The following is a 20,520-nucleotide window of genomic DNA, read 5'->3' on the forward strand; positions in this document are numbered from 1 at the left end:
GACGATGGCAGAGGTCGTCGAGTGGGGAGAGGGGCGCCAAAAAAAAAAAGAGATGATGGAAGGAAGCCAAAGAGGACAACAGACATGTAAGAGGGAAATCTGAAGAAGGGAAGGAAAAAGGGCAACGCTCAGAACTGGTACCGATTACACCTGGCGACGCGCCTGGTGATGTCTCTGGCGGCCAGGCGCATCTGCAGCTGGCCCTCGTTGTACTCCTTCTTCAGCTCGAACATCTCGCGCTTCTTGGCCTCGATGACGCGCTTGATGCGGTCGAGCTCCTCGCTCTGGCGCGGCGAGTCGGCGCGGCAGTTGGCCACGTAGGGCGAGTGGTCGACGGCCCACTTCTCGTAGCGCGGCCAGTTCTTGTCGTCGACCTGCATGGCGGAGCCGTGCAGCAGGTCGGTGGGCCAGTAGGCGGTGCCGCCGCCGGTGGCGGCGAGGCCCTGGGCCAGCTGGCCGACGAGCAGGTCGGCCATGACGGCCTGCTGCGGCTCGAAGACGAGGTAGACGGGGAACTGGCGGGCGCGGTAGCGCGACTGGGGGAAGAGCACGGCGCACATGGCCTCGACCAGGTTGAGCAGGAAGCCGCGGGGCGAGGCGTGCTGGGCGTTGGCGGCGAGGCGGGCCTCGTAGTTGACCGTGTAGGCGACGTCGACGAGCGGGAAGCGCAGCGGCTCGTGCCAGTCGGCGGCGGCGATGCGGTCGAGGCGGGCGTGCAGGCGCTGGCAGAACATCTCCAGCTCGGCCAGGCGGGCGGGCGAGGGCGGGCCGTAGGGGCTCGCGGCGGCGGCCAGGTACTTGCGGCGGCCGGCCTTGGACAGGCTCTCGTTCCAGCGGTCGGGCTGGCGGTGGGCGTCGACCTGCACGGCCAGGCTCCACTCGCCGGTGCGGGCGTAGCGGCGCAGGCCCTCGATGACGTCGAACAGCTCGGCCGGGGTGGGCGACTGGCACAGCTCGTCGACCAGCACGCGCTGGTAGACGCACGGCTGGTGCTGGGCCTGGCGGCGCAGGCGGTCGAGGGCCTGCCCCGTGGCCACGTCGTGCTCGGCGTCCCAGGCCAGGTTGCCGTCCAGCACGGCGTGCAGCACGCAGTTCTCGGTGCTGGCCAGGATGTCGTAGCAGATCTTGCGCACCGACGCCAGCTTGCTGCCGACCAGGGCGTCCGTGGCCTTTTGCACGTCGCGCAGCACCACGTCGATGAGCTGGTTGTAGCCCAGCTGCAGCGCGTGCACGTACTCCTCGCGCGACTTGTCACGTGGCTGCATCTGCTCGACCTGCAGCGGCTCCTGCGGCCGCGCCTCCTGCTGCAGCGAGTCGCTGTCGATGACATAGCGCACCGACGACGCCTGCAGCTCTTCGTCTTCTTCCTGCTCGATCTCCTGCAGCCGCGCCTCGTCGTGCTCGGCTGCCAGGCGCATGCTGTGCTCCAGCGAGTGGCATGTCAGGACTGGGCGTGGTCAGCAGGGGGCCCCGCGAAAGAAAAAAAAAGAGAAAAAGTTCAAAGAAGCAGAGCGGAGTGGTGGTGTTGAGGGCGCGAGGTGACACAGATGCAGGGTGCACAGGGCCTGGGGCGAGCGGGGGGTTCGTGTCGAGCGGGCCGGGCTGGTACGCACCGTGAGCATCGTCGTCGTCGAAATGGGCGGGCTCCAGGCGGATGCGCTTGGCGGACGAGTCGGACTGCATCGAGGACGACGAGCTGGCCAGCGAGTCGAAGGAGCGCTGGCGCGAGGACGAGGACGAGGCCATGGGGGGTGGACGGGTGGGATGGGCGTCGCGGCGTGGGCGCGCTAGAGGGGGGAATGCACAGCGGCGGGCGGGCGGCCTGAGGCGATGGCAGTGCGGCGGCGGTGGTGGTAGTCGTCGCAGATTCGCAGATCTCTCCTGGGTGGCGATGCCAACGACCGGCGCAGGCAGGAGACGGAGGGTGGTGGTTGTGTAGGAGGTCTCTGGGGGTCTCTGGGGAGACAAACCTGAGGCCCGCGACTACTTGAGGGCTGTTGGCGGAGCGCCCCGATTGGGGAGGGTGCGGTGCTGGGCCCCCCGGGCGGAGAGGGAAGTGGAGGCTTGTCGAGTGCGTAAGCCAGCGGCCAGTGTGTGCGCGCGCTGCCACCCGCCCACCAAGCGAGTCAGAGCATGCGCCCCCGTGAAACGCGCCCGACCCTGGCCCTCGAGATCGCTGCCCGTTCGGTGTGACCGGCGCGCTGCTGCCCGCGCTGCTGACCTCACTGCTCGACTGCTCCCGCTGCCCATTCCCCACCGCGCCCGAGATAAGACGCTGCATGCGGTGAGGCGATTGGCCTGCCCATGCCCTGCTGATCGCGCCTGATGCCAGCCGCCAGACGCCCTAGATGCACCCCCCCTCCAGCCCCAGCACACGCGCCGCACCCACTCGCCGTCAAGCTCTCTCCAAGAGCTTCCTGGGAGCCGCACTACGCGGGCTGCCATCCGCGAGTGCAGGGTCCCAGCCGGCACTTGGTCAAGCCACTCCATCTGCCGGGCCCGAGATGCACTCCCGCCGTCAGCACTGTAGCCATGGTACCTGGATTGCGATTTCGCCGCTGTGATTTGCTGCACCTCTTCAACGTTATTCGTGCACTGCAGCCTCTCCTGTGATCCGCACTGTGGCACCACGCTCCCCCATCTCAACCCTGTCTTTAGTCCGTACCCTGGTGGGCATCGTCTCTGCTTTCTATCCCGCAGACGGCTACCCTCGGAGATCGATAGGGCGACAGGGCGAAGGAAAACAACCCCCACTGCCCTGACAAACGTTTATTCTTCCCCGAAGCCAGATCCAGAGCATCGGGATCGAAAATACTTCTCGTACCTAGGCGAGCTAATCCATATAAATGTGAGGAGGCGTAGCCGGACGCTTTGGCTTTCCCGGCGATGGCACTCAGTAGAGGCCTACGAGCGAATTGCCATTAGTAAACTCCTTTCCCTCGCAGCAACTCCGAAGGCGGAAATAGATGCAGTGAAGAGAAAAAAAAAATGCCCCGCTGCGGCGCGAGGCGAGCCTTCCCGTTCATGGGGCGGGCAGCATGGTAGAATTAATAGACGGGCAACCTCTCTTTTCGATGCCCGCCAGTCGGCACCCATTAAGCTGAGACCCGAGAAGGCCCCGGCGCAATCCTTTTCCCATTACTTTTTGGGACGATGACGCTGCAGGCAATCACCGACGGCCGCAGACGAACGAGAGGTATAATTGCAATCAGCTGTGGAGTCCAATTCACCTGCCGCGACCGCGCTCAAAAATAGCACCCGCATCTTCGAGCTGCGTGAAGGAGGGAGAAGGAAAAAAAGAGAAAGCGTATTCCTTGGTTGCTGCAGTGGACGTGCCCCTGGTGAATCAAAAAGCCGCCGAGCCCCGCCGATCAGCGCAATCCATCCGCAAAACGCGCTCTCTCTCACTTGCATCACAGCCATCGTTCGTTGTTGCATCGTCGGGCCAGGGGTTCGCAGCAAACCCCCGCCGATCCGCCATGTGCTCTTGCTCCTACCTACGCAGATACGCACAACCCTCCTATGAGCTGTTCAAACCACCACCACTTCACCATCATCCGGTCCACGACATCACCGCCCACGCCATGATTCGTTTTTCCCGCACCCTCTCCTGAGCGTGGCTGAACGCTTTTCCCGCCCGTACGAATCCGCCCGACCACGTCCGCGGGTGACGACGACGGCGACACGGCCAAAACACACAGCAGTCTAACCAGACGCACGGGGCCCACAACACCGACAAACGCCGACGACGACGACGACGACGCCGACGACGACGACGCAAACGAACGAACGAACGAACAACGTCGAAAATCCATGGCTTGCATCCCTTCGCCAGGAATAGTTTAAACAGCGAAGACGCAATCGGCGCTGGCCCCACCGCCGCCGCGACCGCCTCTCCCAAGAGACCGTTCTCGCCCGCCCCTCTCTCGCTTTTCTTGCCCCCCGACTTCACCGATCGCCCGATCCCCCGCCGGCCGTCTTTCTCTTGCTTCCGCTGTTTCTCTGCATTATATTAGATTGCCCACCGGGACCGGTCATGATCCCGTTCTTTGGCCATGGTGAGTACCTAGCCGGATCTATCCACCTCGTTCCCGGGAGAGAGAGAGAGACACACTCACACACAGGGAAGGAGAGGGGAGATCAGGAGAGCAGAATCGGAGGAATCCGGACTCTCTCTCGTCCCGTCCCGCCCGGCTCCTTGTGGACTTCTGTTATTCCTGGGCACTTACCTGCTTTAATCCTGGTGCAATGGACTTTCCCCCGGGAGCGAAAAAGCCGAGGCACTATTGTTGTTCTTGACCCGGGTCCGCGCAGTGCGAACACGAACCACGGCAGGTTCCAGGGGATCTGAGCATTTGAGTTATGTGGGCCCCGTCCATGCTACATTCTTCCTACACCGTCGGATATGCGGACGGATTTGTCTGCATTTGAGTCTATGTGTGGACAGTGCATTCAATTGCCGCCGTAAGCATTGTGAATCATGTCTATGATGTCGATGCCAATGAGCTTGATTCTTTTGCAACCTACTATGGGAACTGCACGTGGTCGGACTTCAAAATGTGCACAGCGTAATCAGCGCGCATTGTAGTACGACCGGACGCAACTACGCAAGGCTATGAAACTGCATAGTATAGCTAGACAGCGGGCCGTCTGATTTCTGGTAGTTTATAGCTGGTTTGCTATGCTGTTATACCATCGTACCTTGTGCTATATAACGGAGTTGTGCCATTCACTGCGCATTTTTAAGGCCAGCCCGCGTGAATAGCCGATGTACGCTTGCTTACCACCTTTAAGGTCTACAACTCGAAACTGTAGGCAACCTAAGTCTTAATTTAGTAATAGACGGCTTGAGCAACGTGTTAGTGTTTGAGGGGCCTTGATGCAAAAAGGCATCCCACCTCGGGGCTAAGGCCGGCGATATGTAGGCAGCAATAGCTCCTTGACTAGCGGCGATATAGTCATGCATCGAGCGATCGTATGTAAATCCGAGTCATGAGTACTTGGCTGCATCCTTGAGCATGTTGAACGCTGATGTGCCCCAGATACTCACCACCTCAGCAGAGCTAAAGATCGTTAGAACACTACTAAAGACAATCAAGAAGCACATCCCCACTAGTCTACCGCCCATCGTAACAAAACGCAAGGTCCTTGACAGGCTGCGTGGCTGCCAAAGTCCGCCAAAGGACCGACGTCCTATGGAACCAAAAAGGAAACACCACCCTTATCCTAACCAGGATGAAGGACTCGTATTACGACCAGCATGAGACTCGAACTCACAGCCTTGCGCTTAGGAGGCGCACGCTCTACCATTGAGCCAACCGGCCGATGTATGGTGTTGATGGAAATAGACGAAAACAACAGTCCTTATATCGACAACAACGCGACGCCAAGCATGCGCACGACTCTACAAACACGAGAGCATTGAGAGGCCGCACGCAGGATCCTGAATAATTGCCGTGGAAAGTCCTCATCGCATCGTGTGGAGGTCGAAAATTTCTCAGTGAGCTCGGATCACTTCCACATCCGGAAAAGGCCGAAAATCTCCTCCGCAGCCAACACGACGAAAGTCGGTTGGTGGATAGAGTTTTCGATCACGGCAAACTCACTCTAGCGCAAAAAACGGCGGGGGGATGCCGGATGGAAGACACAAGGGGCCATGTGCCGGGCTTCGGATTGCTGAGGTGGACCGGATAGATTGATGCCGGGCTTCCGAGCAGCCACAGCGGCCCTGCGATCAGGTTGTGGGGCTCATCAACTCTTTCCAAGGGCCGGGCCGACGAGGCTACTGTTAGATCTTCGGGACAACGGTCGTGTGGAGAGATTGGCCATTGCATAACCGCGCGGGACCTGGAACGGGATCTTAGGAGCTGAACGGTGGATTCTGAGACGAGATCCAGACAGTTGGGCTTCGTTTCACCGGACGCTGCTCCTCCTCTTCGAATTTTCTTTTTCTGCATATCTACCTCGCCTCAGACCATTGCGAGGCCTCGTGTCTCCAGCAAACTACGCTGCGGCCGTTCCCGCAGCCCAGAGCGCGGAACCCATGGGCGTCGTCGACCATGTGCCTGGAATTGAGGTCCTTTGCGGCCGGCTCGTCTTTCCAGATCTCAATGCTGTGCCACGATTGTGTTGATTCGGCCATGCGTGCAACCCGAAGTGCTTGATCCATGTCGGCAACCTCGAACAAGATGACCATGGCCTGCACTTGATCCGCAATCTCCAAGAGCCTCGGATAGAATAGGTCGCCGCTGTCCATGGCTTTGTTGGTCGACGTGGGGGGCACCAATGCCAGCTTTGGTTCGTAGTTGCGCACCGAGCGAGTGGTCGTGTGGGTGAAGGCGTGAGAGGAGATGTAGGGCGGGTTGGAAATTAGAAGATCCCAGTTGAGCATGTTCTTCTCACGAAGCAGAGCCATCAAAGGAGGCACGGAGCTTTGAGAAGCCACGCCCCCTGATAGGACGTCGGCCAGAGCGAAGTCCGTTCGTCTCGACCCGCAGCGGCGCGCATTGTGTCTGGCCAGGTCTACGCATCGTGGCGACACATCAATTCCCAGCAACTGGACATCCGGGGCGGGGGTGGTGCGGGCGAGCAGGTCTTCGAAAAGGAGTGGGATGCATCCGGTACCGGTGCAGAGATCGAGGACGCGCAATGGTTTGGGAAGAGCAGGGGACAGGCGCTCAGTTAGATAGGCGACGGAAGCCGCGGTTTCTTGCCTGGTGAAAGAAGGTCAATGATCAGCAGCGCGCGGGCGACGATAGGTGGCCTTGCGCACCTGGGAATGAGCACGCCCGGCCGGCAAGCAATCTCCAAGTCGCCGAAGTACTCTGTGCCGAGAATGTACTGCAACGGCCGGCCGGCGGAGCGGTGGCGCACCATGTCGCGCAGGAGGGGGCGCCAGGAGGCGGGAGCCTCCCTCTCTGCGTGCTCACGGAGCCATCGGAGCTCGTTGCGGGCGGAGGCGATGTCGCGACAGGCGAGCAGCAGGGCGGGAAGGAGGCTATCGGCACGTCGGGCGTGCCGCAGGAGGCGATGCGGGATGCGTGGCATGGCAGGGCGGGAGGTTCGGGGAAATGACAGGCATGGCGGGCGCGGGACGAGTGGAGCCATGGACCGGAGGCTGGAGCCGTGCGGATCCCGGGTCGAGCATTGCTGCCCCTGAACATCATCACCACACGTCTCGGCGCCACAATCTCCAACCCGGCATTGCTGGAGATACGCTCAGACGCCGCTTCGAACCTAGTTGTAGCCATCCTCATTTTCGCTTCACGAGGCCTCCATTTTCCGTCAGTCCACCGCCAACCGCTGCCTTCTCCAGCTCACTCGATTGCTCAGGCCGCAACCCTCGAGCATTCTGTGAAACTGCCGTTGAAGCCGCATGGCCCAGATGGCGCAGCAACAGCGTGCGGCCTCCCTTCTCCCGCGACGATGACGTTTAGCACGCAGCCTCCCACCAACCGTTTCTCCGCACTTCGTGTTCGGCCCAGCCTCCCGCCAGCCACACTAGAGCCCCCCGCGCACCCAACCACTCGCTTCTGTCCGTCCGTCCCTTAAGCCGGCCAGAGGTCAGGCTCCGCGGCATTGAGAGCGGTACTTGCCCTCTCGGTCTGGCGCGCTGTGTGATCGCCTGCGAAATGGCCGCCTGAGCACCCCAGCGGCCCATGACCCGACATGCTTCTCGAAGCTTGCCTCTGATGGCATGAATCCCCAACTGCCGATGTCCTCTCCATTGCCACTCATTGGGCGTGGCGCTTTCTGATGAAGCAGCAATAAGGCCGAGCCACCTGTGCGTGCGCAACGTGCTGGCCGGATCGGATTGCCAATTGCGCAAGGCTGGTCGCAATCGTCCGGCTTATTATTACATCCGTGGGCGTATATCCATCTCAGCTCGACCCCAAGCCATCCCTTGCCTAGCCTAGCAGTGGCCCAAGCGCCCAGTTTCAACGACATACCACCCCTTTAATAGAACATCTCCCCTTCTCCGATCGACGGTGCCAAAAGCTATATCCTTGTCGTCCCTCTCTCGCTTCCAACCTTACGGAAAGTCTCTCTTTCAATCTCTTCCATCCCTTCACATCTCTGGACACCATGCCGGCCACAATATCACCCGCAACCATGACCCATCCGCTCTTCGGCTCCACACCTCCCGAAAAGGACCAGGAAGACCCGGTGCTGAAGGCGGCGCAAAAGATCCTCTCGATAAACAACGTCAAGAACCGGATCCTCTGCCACGTCTCCCTCCCACTATCGCTAGAAGCCCTCCCCTACACCTCGCTGGACGCATCCCATGGCCGCTACTACCGCATCTCCCGCGCCTCGCTCCTCGGCAACTACCCCGAGTACTCCAACTACGACGGCATGTGGGACACGGTCGTGCGGATCCGGCTGTCGAACCGCGGCATCGTCGAAGTCCGCGACGGCGACTCGTGGCAGCCGCTCTCGACGTACCTCTCGCGGCTGCCGGCGGTCAAGGAGTACTGGGCGGGGCCGGGGTCGGGGGCGTGGCTGCAAGCGCTGGACTGGGCGACCAACGGCCAGCACTTCCCGCTGCTGGCGCTGCCGGGCGAGATCCGCAACATGATCTACGACCGGTGCGCGAGCTTCTGCTACCCGTACGAGTTCGAGCGCGGCTTCAACTACATGGCCGCCGCCGGCACCGACGGCCTGCTGTACCGCGAGTACGGCGCGCGCGGCTCCCACCTGCAGGCCGAGCTGTTCGGCCGCGGCCGCGTGCTCAACGGCGCCGGGCCCGTCCTCGCCCTGCTGCTGACCAGCAGGCAGGTGCATGCAGAGTTTGCCGCCCGCCTGGAGCGCGGCATGGAGTTTCGATTCCAGGGCGCGGCGCCGCTGAGGCGGTTCCTGGCCCCGAAGCCGCTGCGGCCCGACCTGAGCGCGCTGAGCAAGGTCACGCTGCAGATGACGACGTGGAACATGGTCAAGTTTTTTGGCGTGTGGATCCACCAGTCGGCGCGCCCGTGGGGCGAGCCCGATGCCGGGTGCTTGAAGGGCCTGCGGGTGAAGGAGCTGGAGCTCAGGCTGGGGCATCGTGAGAATTTCGAGGGGTACAGGCTCGATACCGTGTTGGCGCCGTGCTGCCACCGCGTGTTGGCGGGCTTGATTCTGTGGGCGGCGAAGGACTATGTGAAAGACATCCCCGCGGTTTCGGTCGAGGGATGCGTGCCTGCGGCGGTGAAGGCGGCGTTCCTGCAGCTGTTGGCGGACGAGAGGGCAAAGGTGCCGTCGGCGGTGACGCAGTGGGATGTCATTGGGAAGTCGGCGAAGCTTGTCGAGAAGGGCGAGAGCTGGATGGTCCGGACGGATTCGTAAGTTTAGCCGCATTCTCGCGTGTTGTGGAGAAAGCTAACGGGTAGTAGTGGTCTCGGATGCGAACTGCTCGATCATGAGCACAGCTGTGCGGACATGGGGCCGTGCACGGATGATTTCTGCCTTTCCGAGAACAACTTCACGCCCAGGAAAGCAATCGCCTCCTCCTCTTCCTCTGCGACGACGGCTGTGCCGTCGGCTTAATCTGGTGCATCCGGGCGATGTGCAGTTCTTTTCGCATTTGCGTTTCGACGAGAATGAACGAAGAAACGTAGCGTTGTTGGTCTCTCCTTGAAGTTGGTGCTTTGTCCCGCTCCGTTGGGACTTTTGCTTGTTTGGAGTAACCGGCCTGGCGGCGCGCATGTTTGGATATTGTCTTGCAGTTTGGATACCCATGTAGTGTTGTTGCTTCGTTTACCTGAAATAATCAATCATATTTTTTGGTTGGGCTTAGCCGCTTGACTAAACTCGCGTCATTCAACAAGACTTCGCCAATCGAGTCATCATGCCGATCTCTGCAAATCCGGAACGGTATCCCATTCCCGAAAGCCCTCCTAGGGAGTTAAGAGACATAATTTACGAAGCACGTGCGTCTAATTCGTCAACCGATTTGACCGGTTTCAAAATAATTGAAGAGAGGCTGTGGGAGAGCTTGGACTTTTGTTGTACCTCTTGCCGATCTTCCCGGAGACCATGGGTATGCCGTATTCTGACGGATCGGTCCTTCTCAATTAGAGCTGACTTCCCCGAGTCACTACAAATCGGACGTCCGTTACTGGCTCAGATTGCTAGACATCCATGTCCGTGGGACGGACAGTCACCATTGTAGTGACTTAAGAGTCGAGGCATTGTTGTTGTAGACTCTGAATTTCAACAGGGTAGGTACATGAGAGAAGGCTTGGTTCTTGATGTTGCTGATCGATAAATCGTAAGATGCGATATTTTACAAGCTTGCATCTTAGAGGGAAACAGGATGGAACGTTGGTGATTGTCGTGGGGGGAAACCAGGTTAAAAATGGAATAGTAGTATGTGTAAATGTCCTATGGTATAGTACTCGGGGGCGTGGCGAAAAAGACTGTCGCCTGCTTTCATCCACCATCCGCGTATCTAAGCAACAGACCTTTGATCTTGATAGAACCAATCACTCTATCGTAATTGTTCAAATATACCGCTACATTTTCTATCGCACGGCAAGACTGATTTGTACCGAAGTACAGCCGCAATCATTATTCCAACCCGAACCGTGAATCAGCTAAAGAGCTAACACGCAAACATCCTTCCTCCGCAGATACGTAGCTAGATGATTAATTTTTATAGAATATAGTTTTGTTAGACAAAATTTAAGTCATGTGATCAGTCCACGGGCAGTTGACAAACAGTTGACACGCCCCTTTAGCTCAGTGGTAGAGCGCGACACTAGTAATGTCGAGGCCATCGGTTCGACTCCGATAGGGGGCAATTTCTTTTTTGCTTTCTACGCGAGCCTTACGGAGTATGAGAAGCTATCACCGTAGTAACATTCTCTTACGTTTTGTGGTGCTCGGCCGTGGGCCCTCCTGAACAAACCCGTCAGGTAACTTAAGCTTTATAGAATGTAGGTAGACATCTATTGATTCTACTTCCTTTTGCAACAAGGCACTCATAAGCCTAGATTCTCTATTTGTTCATATATTATACTGTCTTCATGTGGTGGACTATCGTGTTTCGTCTTTCAGGTCAAGGAACAGTTGTTTACGAATTACAAAACGTGTGATGGAGCGCCGTCGAAGACAGGAAACTACTAGCAAGGCTTCGCGAGATATATGCGCGACAAAGGTCGCGGTTATGGAAGGTGCCGTGCCCGTTAAAGATGTTGTATATGGTAAGAAAGCTGGAAATAGTAAAGAAATGCAGTAAGAGGTTGGCGAACATGGCACTTTCGAGTTTTTGCGAGCGGCAGGAGCGCTGGAGCAGGAAATTGAGGAAAGGAATGAAGGCGTAGCTGTCTTGGAGGTGAGAGAAGGTGTTGTGTCAGGTGAAGGTATAATATTCGGTAAAGAGCTGGCGTCCTCTGAGGAGGGACAATCGTCTAGCTTGGGCGGATGGGCGTGATCGTACGGGTGGTAGTAGCCGATGAGTCGCGGGCAGATGTCGTTGGGGGTCTTGTTGGGGAAACTGAGTAATGGCAAAGGTATGTTTGTGATCAAATGGCATAGATATGAAGGCAGTTATGCGCGCGCCGGGGCTATTTTGGGAAGGTGGTTGCTGTGGGATCGCCGGTGATGCGGTTCACGGTCCGGAAGACAAAGGGGGCGTGGACGACGGTCAGGACGCTGACGAGGTTGCGGTTGGAGTTTGGCATGGTGACGTGGTTGAAGGTAGCGGGGTGGAGAAGGTATCAATGTGGGATATCTATCACGAAGCGGGTAAGAAGGGAAACTTTGCAGAGGATAGGAGCTTGTTAGTGCTGTATAGCTGACGGAAGCGTTCCATCTAGGGCTGAGGCACATGGTATTATCCAAAGGCTGGAATTTTAAAAAGTTTGCTGAGTAGTGCCGGGAACTAAATTCCCGTCAGGATAAGGATGTGATACTGCAGATTACTGAACTTCACCATTTGACCTCGTACAACGTTGGTAGTGATGGTGGATTTATAAGTGACGAGAGCGCTGTTCCTGCTGCTGCGTGCTATTTGGTTCGATCAACGTAATCCTCCACCACCGTCGCCATACTTCATCCCCGTCACATCTAATGCTACCACTTGCAGGCAACAAGCTAGGCAAAGCACCTATGCCACGTTCAAATGTAGCTGTCCAGTTGCCAATCTGGTATTAATCTATGGAGATGCCATTCTTTACTGCATTAGCCCCTATTTCGAGCGCACAATCACGGACCCCTGGCTATGTTTCACTTTACTGAAGAGACTCGGATGGATTACATCAGATCTCTTGACCTGTGCGACGAAACAATGTGCCGCTCTTGGCGAGTCACTGGACCAAATCCATCCATTTTGTCGACGCCAATGTTGAGTGAGAGCTTAAAATTGCAGCATTAAATCATGTAGCAATCTGCTCTCCAACATGTCGACCGAATCTCATCCAAAGTCTTTGTGTAGGTCGAGCACAAGTTTCATCCTCGGGGACCCTATTATCGACACGTGATACTTGCCAAGCTACTCACCAGCCAGACAACTTCCATACATTCTGGCAGAAGTCGTTTGAGCTGTCCGATACAATTCCAAAGTAAGAAGGTACGTTGGAGCAACGTTCTGGCAGTCCGACTTTGGAGAGGTGGTGTTGCGAGTGGGAGGTGAGGGATGGGGCATGAGGAGTAGGCCGCTTCGTGTTAGGAACGAGGAAATTGCCTGAAGAGATATCGGATACCATGTTGCATCTCGTGTAAGTAGACTTGCCTGTTATCCCAGGGATATTCGTCGAGAGACTATATCGCGTCCTAGTTGGTAAAGGGTAAAGCCTGATCCTGCGGTGGCGTCACATCGATCGTCAGGAAAGTAGGCGGGCGCGCACATCGCAGTGTGGCTTAAGGCGAAAAAGTAAAAAGACTCGTTTGATCACAGCCTATAGCTAAAATCTAGGCGTGTCTAGGACACTCCTTTTACGGGGCAGAATGCAGTGTTTAACCGATTCTGGTACGGCGCGTTGATAGAGAGTCCGATGGATTCAGCTATCCAAGGCGCTAGGAACCAATTGGCTTCGAGAATTTCTAAAGGAAAACTGAATAGGATCCCAGATTTCTTTTGCCAAGGTACTGTAGCTCATGATGGTCGGTTTAAGCAATGACAAGGATCGTGTCGAGCCGTGACCACATGGCCCCGACCTACTCCTCATCACATAGCTCTTACTCCTGCCAAGGTTCCCCAAGATCAGGTTTCTCCGCGGGCGCGATTTCTGCACTGTGCGCTGGAAGGTCTTCCCCTGCCATACCGGATCACACCTGTGCCGTTCAAGGAGGAATTGGTCTCCGTTCGCCCATGCCCCGAGACGATGCGCTGGGTTGCCGATCGCATGCAGCACTGCTGTGCGTAACAGTACTGTCCTGACCGCACAAACGGGTCTTGGGAAGATGGTAACTTTGCATGAGTATACTCGAGCCGCCACTTGGGTCCCTTCTGCTTCATCAGTGTCAGCCGCAACTCGCTCTACGAAGGCCAAAGGACAGCGTCAGACGATAGAATGACTTGCGACGTCTGTGGTGACGGAGGATGCCTTCACTACACATGCCGCAAACATATGAGCACAGCAATCTGCAGGTCATCCCATGATGCGTCCGTCCGATTCTGGCACGTCGTCACCCCCTCTGGATCGGCGTAAGTAGTATCCGCCGGATTACTTGGCGCCCCTTTTGACGAGGGGGTTCGTCGACGTGGCACTGCAAATCCAAGAGGGAGCAGCACATTGGTGCGCCCTCTGAGTGTCCATTACTCCTGTCTCCTGGCGCGGAGATGATTCCGGCATGTTAGGATTTAGAGCACTTGACGAGCACCGCCGTCTACTTGGGTGAGGCTTCTCCTTCAGCAGCTAGTGTAATAGAAGGTGAAGTTGTGGGGCAATCCAATATGCTTGATTGGTGTGGCGACCCCACCCACAGGGTGAGCTGTGGCTTCGTTGGTAGCTTAGGGGCTAGGGAAAGGACAAGAGGATCCTTCTGATTCGGCAACCAAGGCTTCTGGCGCGGACATGGCGCTCTTTTGTTCCACATGAAGGCAGCACTGGGTCTGCTTGACGAGCGTGTAGGAGTACGCTGAGTCTCATCTGCCGGACAGATTCGTCAGCGCTGCACTGAAGACAGCTGCTGTGAAACTGAACACGCGGCCAGAAATCCTTCGACCAAAAGGTGTGGGGCTTGTTTCGGCGGCGCCATTGACTGGCAAGAAGACTCGTCCCTTTCTGGCGGGGGCTTTGATTTCTCGTGGCGGGTGCTGGCAAGACCTCGTGGCGGGGCAGCAGGACTTCGTCCGGGTTGGGTGGGAGAGGAAGCAAGAGGGAATGAGACAGTTGGACCGGTGTGGAGGTGGCAAGGGTCTATCGATTCCATCAGGATGGCACCGGAGGGCGGCTGGGCTCGGCCGGACGGTACAGTAGCGCGGCTCCTCTGCAGGCTGGCTAATGGCCGTTGAAGAGAGTAAGCTGGAGGAGAAATGAGCACAGAGTGGGAAATGAAGAATGCGTTGCGATCTCGTCATCTCGATCGTCTCCTGTCCGGCCCCCTGGGTCCGGGGAAGGCAGCCATGGGGCGCCAGGACGTGCTGGGGCAAATGAGAAGCAGGTGCGAGGCGGATGGCGGCGGCAATGAGGCAACGGAAATGCTGGGCCGGCCGTGCGGCGCACTGGTACCCGGCGGCGCAGCGGCGGGAGGGTTCGGCGAATTACTCGCATCGGCGGCGGCGTCACGGGCACGGGAACAGGTGCAAAGTACGATCGGCTGGGGGTGGGCGGTTGACGTAGGGCCCGAGAGTCGGGCAGATTGAGCAGGCAGCCGTGGTGTGGTGAGTGAGGCGGGTCGTGGGTCCAGGCCAGAGGGAACCAGATCAGCCGCTACGACGCCGACCCGCCGCAATCTGCGCCCTCAGGTCCTTCCGCTCTGCCGCCCCGGGCCACCCTCCGACCCCTCGCTCCCGGTCCGACCGCCGTCACCTCGATCTCGGCCGCCTCAGATCCTGCGCTGCTCCCACCTCCCCTCTTCCTGCCGCCCGCGATGCCCCCCGCCGCCAGCCAGCCGCGCCGCCGCCCCTGCCCGGACACGACAGTGCCTGAGCGTGCGCCTGGGGGCCGGCTGCTGCATCTCCACGGACTCAACGCGGCGGCTGACTCGGCGGCGTGCAGTGCGACTCAACTGCTGCAGTTCACGAGATTGCTGCTCGCTCAGGGGAGCACGTTTGGTTCGCCCGTGGCGCTGGATCTGTTTTCCGCGCCGATCAGCCGCCCTTGCTGGGAAGAGATCGCCTCCGCGGTGGGGAGCCATTACTCGGTTTCATGACATGCGCAAACACGTCAAGCTGAGGGCCCTAGCCCTAGGCCGACGCGCCGGCCTTGACAGCTAACGTCTTCTTTCCCCGTCACCTCTCCTGAACCGCTCGGGCTGCGCCTCTCCACATCCGGCCGCCGCCCGACCCCGTGATTAGCCGTCCGAGTCGGTTGGGAAGCGATGTTCGTATCGTCGCTCGAATCGAAGATGTGATTGCCATGGTGGAGCCTCGATGCTGCGTCCCACGCCCGCACGGCGATCAGCACACAGGACGTTCCAGGCGCCGCGAAGGACCCGTTCCTGGACTGCCTCCGCGCACCGTTCGCCTGGAATACCGCCAGCATGGCACCGAACGGGAAGACCAGGATCTCGCTGTTCGTGGGTGAGGATTCGTGCAAGGCTGTGCCACTCCCAAGCCCGCCGGCAATGCCACGGCCGCAAGCCACTGAGATGATGATCAGCACCAACTGCCCGTGACTGCACACCATGACGCCCGCATCCACCCTCACGGGCCCCGCTGCGCCACCAACCACCCACCACTCACCTGAAGAAACGCTACAGCTGCTCAGACCGCACGGCATGCTTGAACTCCGTGTTGCCAGATGGCTGTGCTGCTGTGACGCCAAGATGCTCCGGGAACGTTGCCTGCGGCGATCCCACACAAACGGCCCAAGCAAAGCTGCCATCCCGGCGCCCATCTCTTTCTCTTTCAACCTCGTGCGATTCAGCCCGCTCACCGTATGTCAATCTCTGCTTCCGAGGACAGGCCCGCCGTCTGCCCTGTACCAGCCGCTGTGTGCGCTCTGCCGGCCGTCTCAGGACCCGCCTCCGGGCGTGGCTGCCGCGACAGCATCCCGGTGCGCACCATCTGCTACGCCGGCACGCCGCAGGAAAACCTTGTCTTCCACCACCCGCGACCCGCCCGAGCCTATGCCCCGATCTGGCTCGGCGCGCGGCGCCAACTCGTGATGGCCGCCAGCCGGATCGCTATTTCTCGGCATGTCTCCGCCCAGCCCTAAGACACAATCGGCTTGGTTGGCCTCACGAACTGGCCTTCCGTCTCAGCTTGCCGTCAAGCCCGTTGGGGAAGCTGGCTCCCTTTGCTAACGGCACACTACGCTCGACCTTGGCTAGCTGCACACCGCCGGGGCCCTACACGCGTCAATACCCTAGTGATGTTTTGCGTCGATAGCTTGCTAGCCACCGTCTACTAGCCTAGATCGCCGCTGTGACCTTACATTCTCGGCAAGTCTCTCCATTGGCTTGACACGACATGGTCCCTGCCCTACACCCCACGTCAAGACGCAGGGGAAAGTGGGCTTGGCTGTGTGCAATGCAAGCTGAACAAGCGCGTCTCAACTTTGGGTCGTTATGCTCGAAAGTCTTCGCGCCTGCAAAACGGTTTAGCTGCACCGAAGACTCTGCGCCCGGCCTTAATTACCAGTCCGCACCGGCCGGCCAATCTACCTCCTCCTCCACACTCGTTCCTTAGTCTCCCCCCGAACATATCAGCCCGGTGATTGAGACATCACTTGGACCATCGTTGCGTTGTGGCTGACTGCCGTTAGCTTTTCTTCCAAATACTTCTTTAGCTGCCTCCTCATCCCTCATTCTCGGGTCCGCAGCTTGACAAATTCCTCCACTCTCTCATTTTACTTCACCATGTCTATCCTTTTCTACCGCCGTCCTGACTTCGTCTCCAAGTCCAACGGCCCGCTTGACCGGAAGGAGTGCCAGCGCTATGTCGAGCGCACCGCCAATGGCAAGAGAGGCATTCCCGATGAACTCTCATTCGAAAACATTCTCACCAACAAGGCCTTGCCGGTATGTCTTTCACCATCACTTCACCTTTTTGATACTGACACACCCCAAAGCCATGCCAGCTCCGCGATTTCATGGACTATCTCGTCTACGTGACCCATGATGCCGAAAACCTTCAGTTTTACCTCTGGCTTCAGGACTACACCGAACGCTTCAACGCCCTCAAGCCGGACCGCAAGGCCCTGTCCCCTGAATGGACCGAGTCGGAGCCGACCGCCGATGACAAAGCCACTCAACTCGTCTCCTCGGCCGCTCCTGCAGGTGGGAAGAGGAAGAAGCGACCTGGACCCTTGATGCCGAAGGTCGATTTCGACAAGCCATCTGATGCCGCCGCCGCCGCCGCCATTGGACTGACCGATATCATTGTTCCTTCTCCTAACAAGCCCGAGCCATCGCCGACCTTCCTCAGCAGACAGGACACTCTGTCGCCCACTCGCACCACCTTCGGGGACAGGCACGGCGTTCCCACCGTCTCTCTTAGCGGTCACACCTCGCAATATGGCGAGCCCATCCTCTCGGAGGAGTCAGTTCGTGAGATGGCTGAAGAGGCCAACAATGGAGCCGGCCTTAAGTGGCAGGGCTGTAAGTCCACTGCATCATCAGAGTGTGTACGGATCACGTTACTGACAACTTCCAGTCTCCGTCCAGCCCCTTCGTCAGGAGGTCGACCGCGTCATCGCACACTACATCGCACCGGGCGCTCCGCGCGAGCTCAACCTCTCGGCACGCGACCGGGCGGCCGTGCTGCACGCCCTGCAGCAAACGACGCACCCTTCAGCCTTCAAGACGATCGGCGACATGGTCGAGGCCACGCTGCGCGGCCAGGCGCACCCCAACTTCGTACGCTGGAGCATCTGCAACGGCAACAAGCCGCGCGTCTTCTTCGTGCGCACCATGGGCGTCACACACATCGCCGCCGGCCTGCTCATCGGCCTGCTCCTCATCCTCTCCAGCGTCCCGCGCTGGTGGCGCCTCTTCATGTTCCCCGTCCTGTACCTCGGCACCACGACCATGATCGCAGCATACAAGGGGCTCTGCGTCATCCTGCACAAAGAACACAAGCGCACGCTCAAGCCGTGGGAGGACATGGACAACATCAGCATGAACAGCGACGTCAGCGGCACCACGGCGACGAGCTCCAACAGCAACAACAGCAGCAACGGCGGCGGCTCCGAGAAGCGCGCCAGCACCCTCGCCCCGCACGACAACTCGCTCTCCAAGAAGATCTCGACCAGCACTTTCGGCGACTACGACGAGGAGGCGACCCTGAACGGTGTCAGCACCAGGGCCCCGACCCCGAGCATGAAGCGCCCGTACAGCATGGATACCTTTGGCAGCAGCAACACGTACGAGAGCGAGGCGTGGGTGACGGACTACAAGCGCAAGAGCCTCAAGGACAAGATCTGGGACCAGGAGACGTGGGTCCAGGAGGAGAGCGTGCGCATCATTCAGGATAAGATTGTCAAGGGCGCCCAGACGTGGAGTGTCATCCTGACTACCTTGACGACGGCCGTGTTTGTCGCTGTGCCGGGGGCGTGCTTGTACTAAGTGTGTAGTTTGGGCGGAGAAGATTGCTGTTGGAGTCCATCGTTATACCCTGTGATCTTTCTTTGCTTTGCTTTTACCCCTTGTCTCGCTTTGGTTTTTTGTCTTGGACTTTTTTGGCTTTTCGTTAATGCTGTGCTTGATAATTTCTACGATACCTCGCCCAATTAGGCACTCCCTTCGTTTCTTTCCTTCTCCTTTTTTCTTTCTCTTGTCCATCACCCACGACCTACTAATCTCTCGGCGGCTTTTTCTGGCTTTCTTTTTCCCGATTGTTTTGTTTCACGAAGAAGATAAAAACTACACCTTTTTGATGATGGGTTCTGGAACGGCCTTTTGGATAAAGCGAGGCCGCGAGAGGTGGAGCAAAAGGAGTTCCAGAGCGATAGATGACATTCGTTCGAAACAACTTCTCAACCGTAAATATTACCACTTCTAATACACACAAAATTATTTCGCTTCTCTACATGAAAGGATCTGCATCGTGTCCGAATGACTTGAGATCTTTGGCTGCACGGTCGGCCCTCATGGGGCTCGCTCGTAGCCGCCATCGTTTGTTTGAACAGTAGCTCAGCTGCACTTCTTCCAAGCCGTTGTTTCAAGCGGACCTCGCTTGTAGACACATGCCGTAGATGGCGGTCTGTTTTGCAATCCATGTACATCTAAATTGTAGGGTGGAGGTTGAGGGACGCGGGAGGAAGGTTGCAAGCAGCCTGCAGTAGCGCTCAGCCTCTCAGCTCCGCTCAGCTGCAGAATCATCAGACACGCGAGCACAGACACACAGCACGACAGAGCGCGTGCGCACGCTCTTTCTCCGAAGCTTTGCGACTAGCTCTAGGACGGCTAGAGAGATTGGCCCCAAAATATGAGTAATCGGCTAATCGTCAAGACGAGAGGCCAGCGGCAGGGTCAATCACTGTCCGAAAACGGGAGGAGGGGGGGAGAAGGGAGGAAAGGGCCATGTGATGAATGATGATTTGCTGCTTGCCTGATCTAGCACGGCAGAAGCTTCCGGGATCGTGTCGTTGCCCTGCATCTATTTTACCGGTCTGCCTCCGAGATCACCACGACAGGTTGTCCATCATCTCCGTTCCGTCATTCGTGTCACACACTAAAAACATGGGCGTTGCCGAGTTGGTAGTAGTACCACACAGCAGCCCATCGTCATAAGCGTTACTATTATGTTATCCCATCATCACGCCGAGAGATGTCAGAAAAAAGCATGATGCGGTTGAGGGCTATGGCCTCGTCAGGGTGCGCTACGGGCTCCATCCTTCCTACCATGCTGCTGGAAAAAGAGCCCAGAGCGCAGGAGAACCGCGCCGTCGGATTGCTGCGGGAAGGAAGTAGGGCTGCGCTGGCATTTTTCCGAGAAAAGGGCCGCGAGCCTGGTGCCGATGACCGGGTCGTTTTCGGCGCCGGTCACAGCGACGGTGGGCTCCCCACAGATCGGCTTAGTGTATATATGCTAGCTAGCGCGTGTGCGTGCGCCCATTCTCCTTTCGAGATCACGCGTGGATGTTTGGTCAGCGGTCGGTGAAGACGCAAGAACAAAAAAAGGAGATGAGAAGGTGTTCGCCGCGACTAAGAGGCCTAGGGACTGCAAAGTGAAAAGGCTTCGCAGTGCGGCTCGGTACGTGCCGGCGTTTGAAGATGGGATTTTAAATGGCGATTCGTGTGCAGGCGAGCCGCGTGGTGCTCGATGGAACGTACACATTTCATCTTGGGAGCCGACCTCTGAGCAAAGGCTGGCTGAATGGATGGTGGGGGCGACAATCTTCTTCCGCCCTCCTTACCTTTTTGATGTCGGTTCTCCGTTGCATGTTTTAGCGTTCCTGACGCTAGGCTGGGCCTGCGTCTGCTGCAGCG

At 58.1% G+C, this 20,520-nt stretch overlaps 4 protein-coding genes across 4 annotated transcripts; 2 read left to right on the forward strand and 2 right to left on the reverse strand.

Annotated features, from left to right (window-relative positions):
- Positions 1 to 128: 128 nt before the first annotated feature.
- Positions 129 to 1,746, reverse strand: BKCO1_1100030 (uncharacterized protein; the record flags this gene model as incomplete). Its single annotated transcript, XM_020270385.1, has 2 exons — positions 129 to 1,447; positions 1,614 to 1,746. The coding sequence occupies 2 exons, from the start codon at positions 1,744 to 1,746 to the stop codon at positions 129 to 131; spliced, it is 1,452 nt and encodes a 483-aa protein (XP_020132742.1).
- A 4,213-nt stretch (positions 1,747 to 5,959) lies between these two features.
- Positions 5,960 to 7,047, reverse strand: BKCO1_1100031 (s-adenosyl-l-methionine-dependent methyltransferase; the record flags this gene model as incomplete). Its single annotated transcript, XM_020270386.1, has 2 exons — positions 5,960 to 6,713; positions 6,773 to 7,047. The coding sequence occupies 2 exons, from the start codon at positions 7,045 to 7,047 to the stop codon at positions 5,960 to 5,962; spliced, it is 1,029 nt and encodes a 342-aa protein (XP_020132743.1).
- Positions 7,048 to 8,112: 1,065 nt separating this feature from the next.
- On the forward strand, positions 8,113 to 9,525 carry BKCO1_1100032 (uncharacterized protein; the record flags this gene model as incomplete). The annotated part of the gene is made up of 2 exons (XM_020270387.1): positions 8,113 to 9,320; positions 9,372 to 9,525. The coding sequence occupies 2 exons, from the start codon at positions 8,113 to 8,115 to the stop codon at positions 9,523 to 9,525; spliced, it is 1,362 nt and encodes a 453-aa protein (XP_020132711.1).
- Positions 9,526 to 16,947: 7,422 nt separating this feature from the next.
- On the forward strand, positions 16,948 to 18,654 carry BKCO1_1100033 (regulator of g protein signaling superfamily; the record flags this gene model as incomplete). Its single annotated transcript, XM_020270388.1, has 3 exons — positions 16,948 to 17,109; positions 17,160 to 17,688; positions 17,744 to 18,654. The coding sequence occupies 3 exons, from the start codon at positions 16,948 to 16,950 to the stop codon at positions 18,652 to 18,654; spliced, it is 1,602 nt and encodes a 533-aa protein (XP_020132744.1).
- Between the last annotated feature and the right edge of the window lie 1,866 nt (positions 18,655 to 20,520).

Source organism: Diplodia corticola (genome assembly GCF_001883845.1).
Source record: "Diplodia corticola strain CBS 112549 chromosome Unknown scaffold11, whole genome shotgun sequence".
In the NCBI taxonomy this organism is placed as follows: domain Eukaryota; kingdom Fungi; phylum Ascomycota; class Dothideomycetes; order Botryosphaeriales; family Botryosphaeriaceae; genus Diplodia; species Diplodia corticola.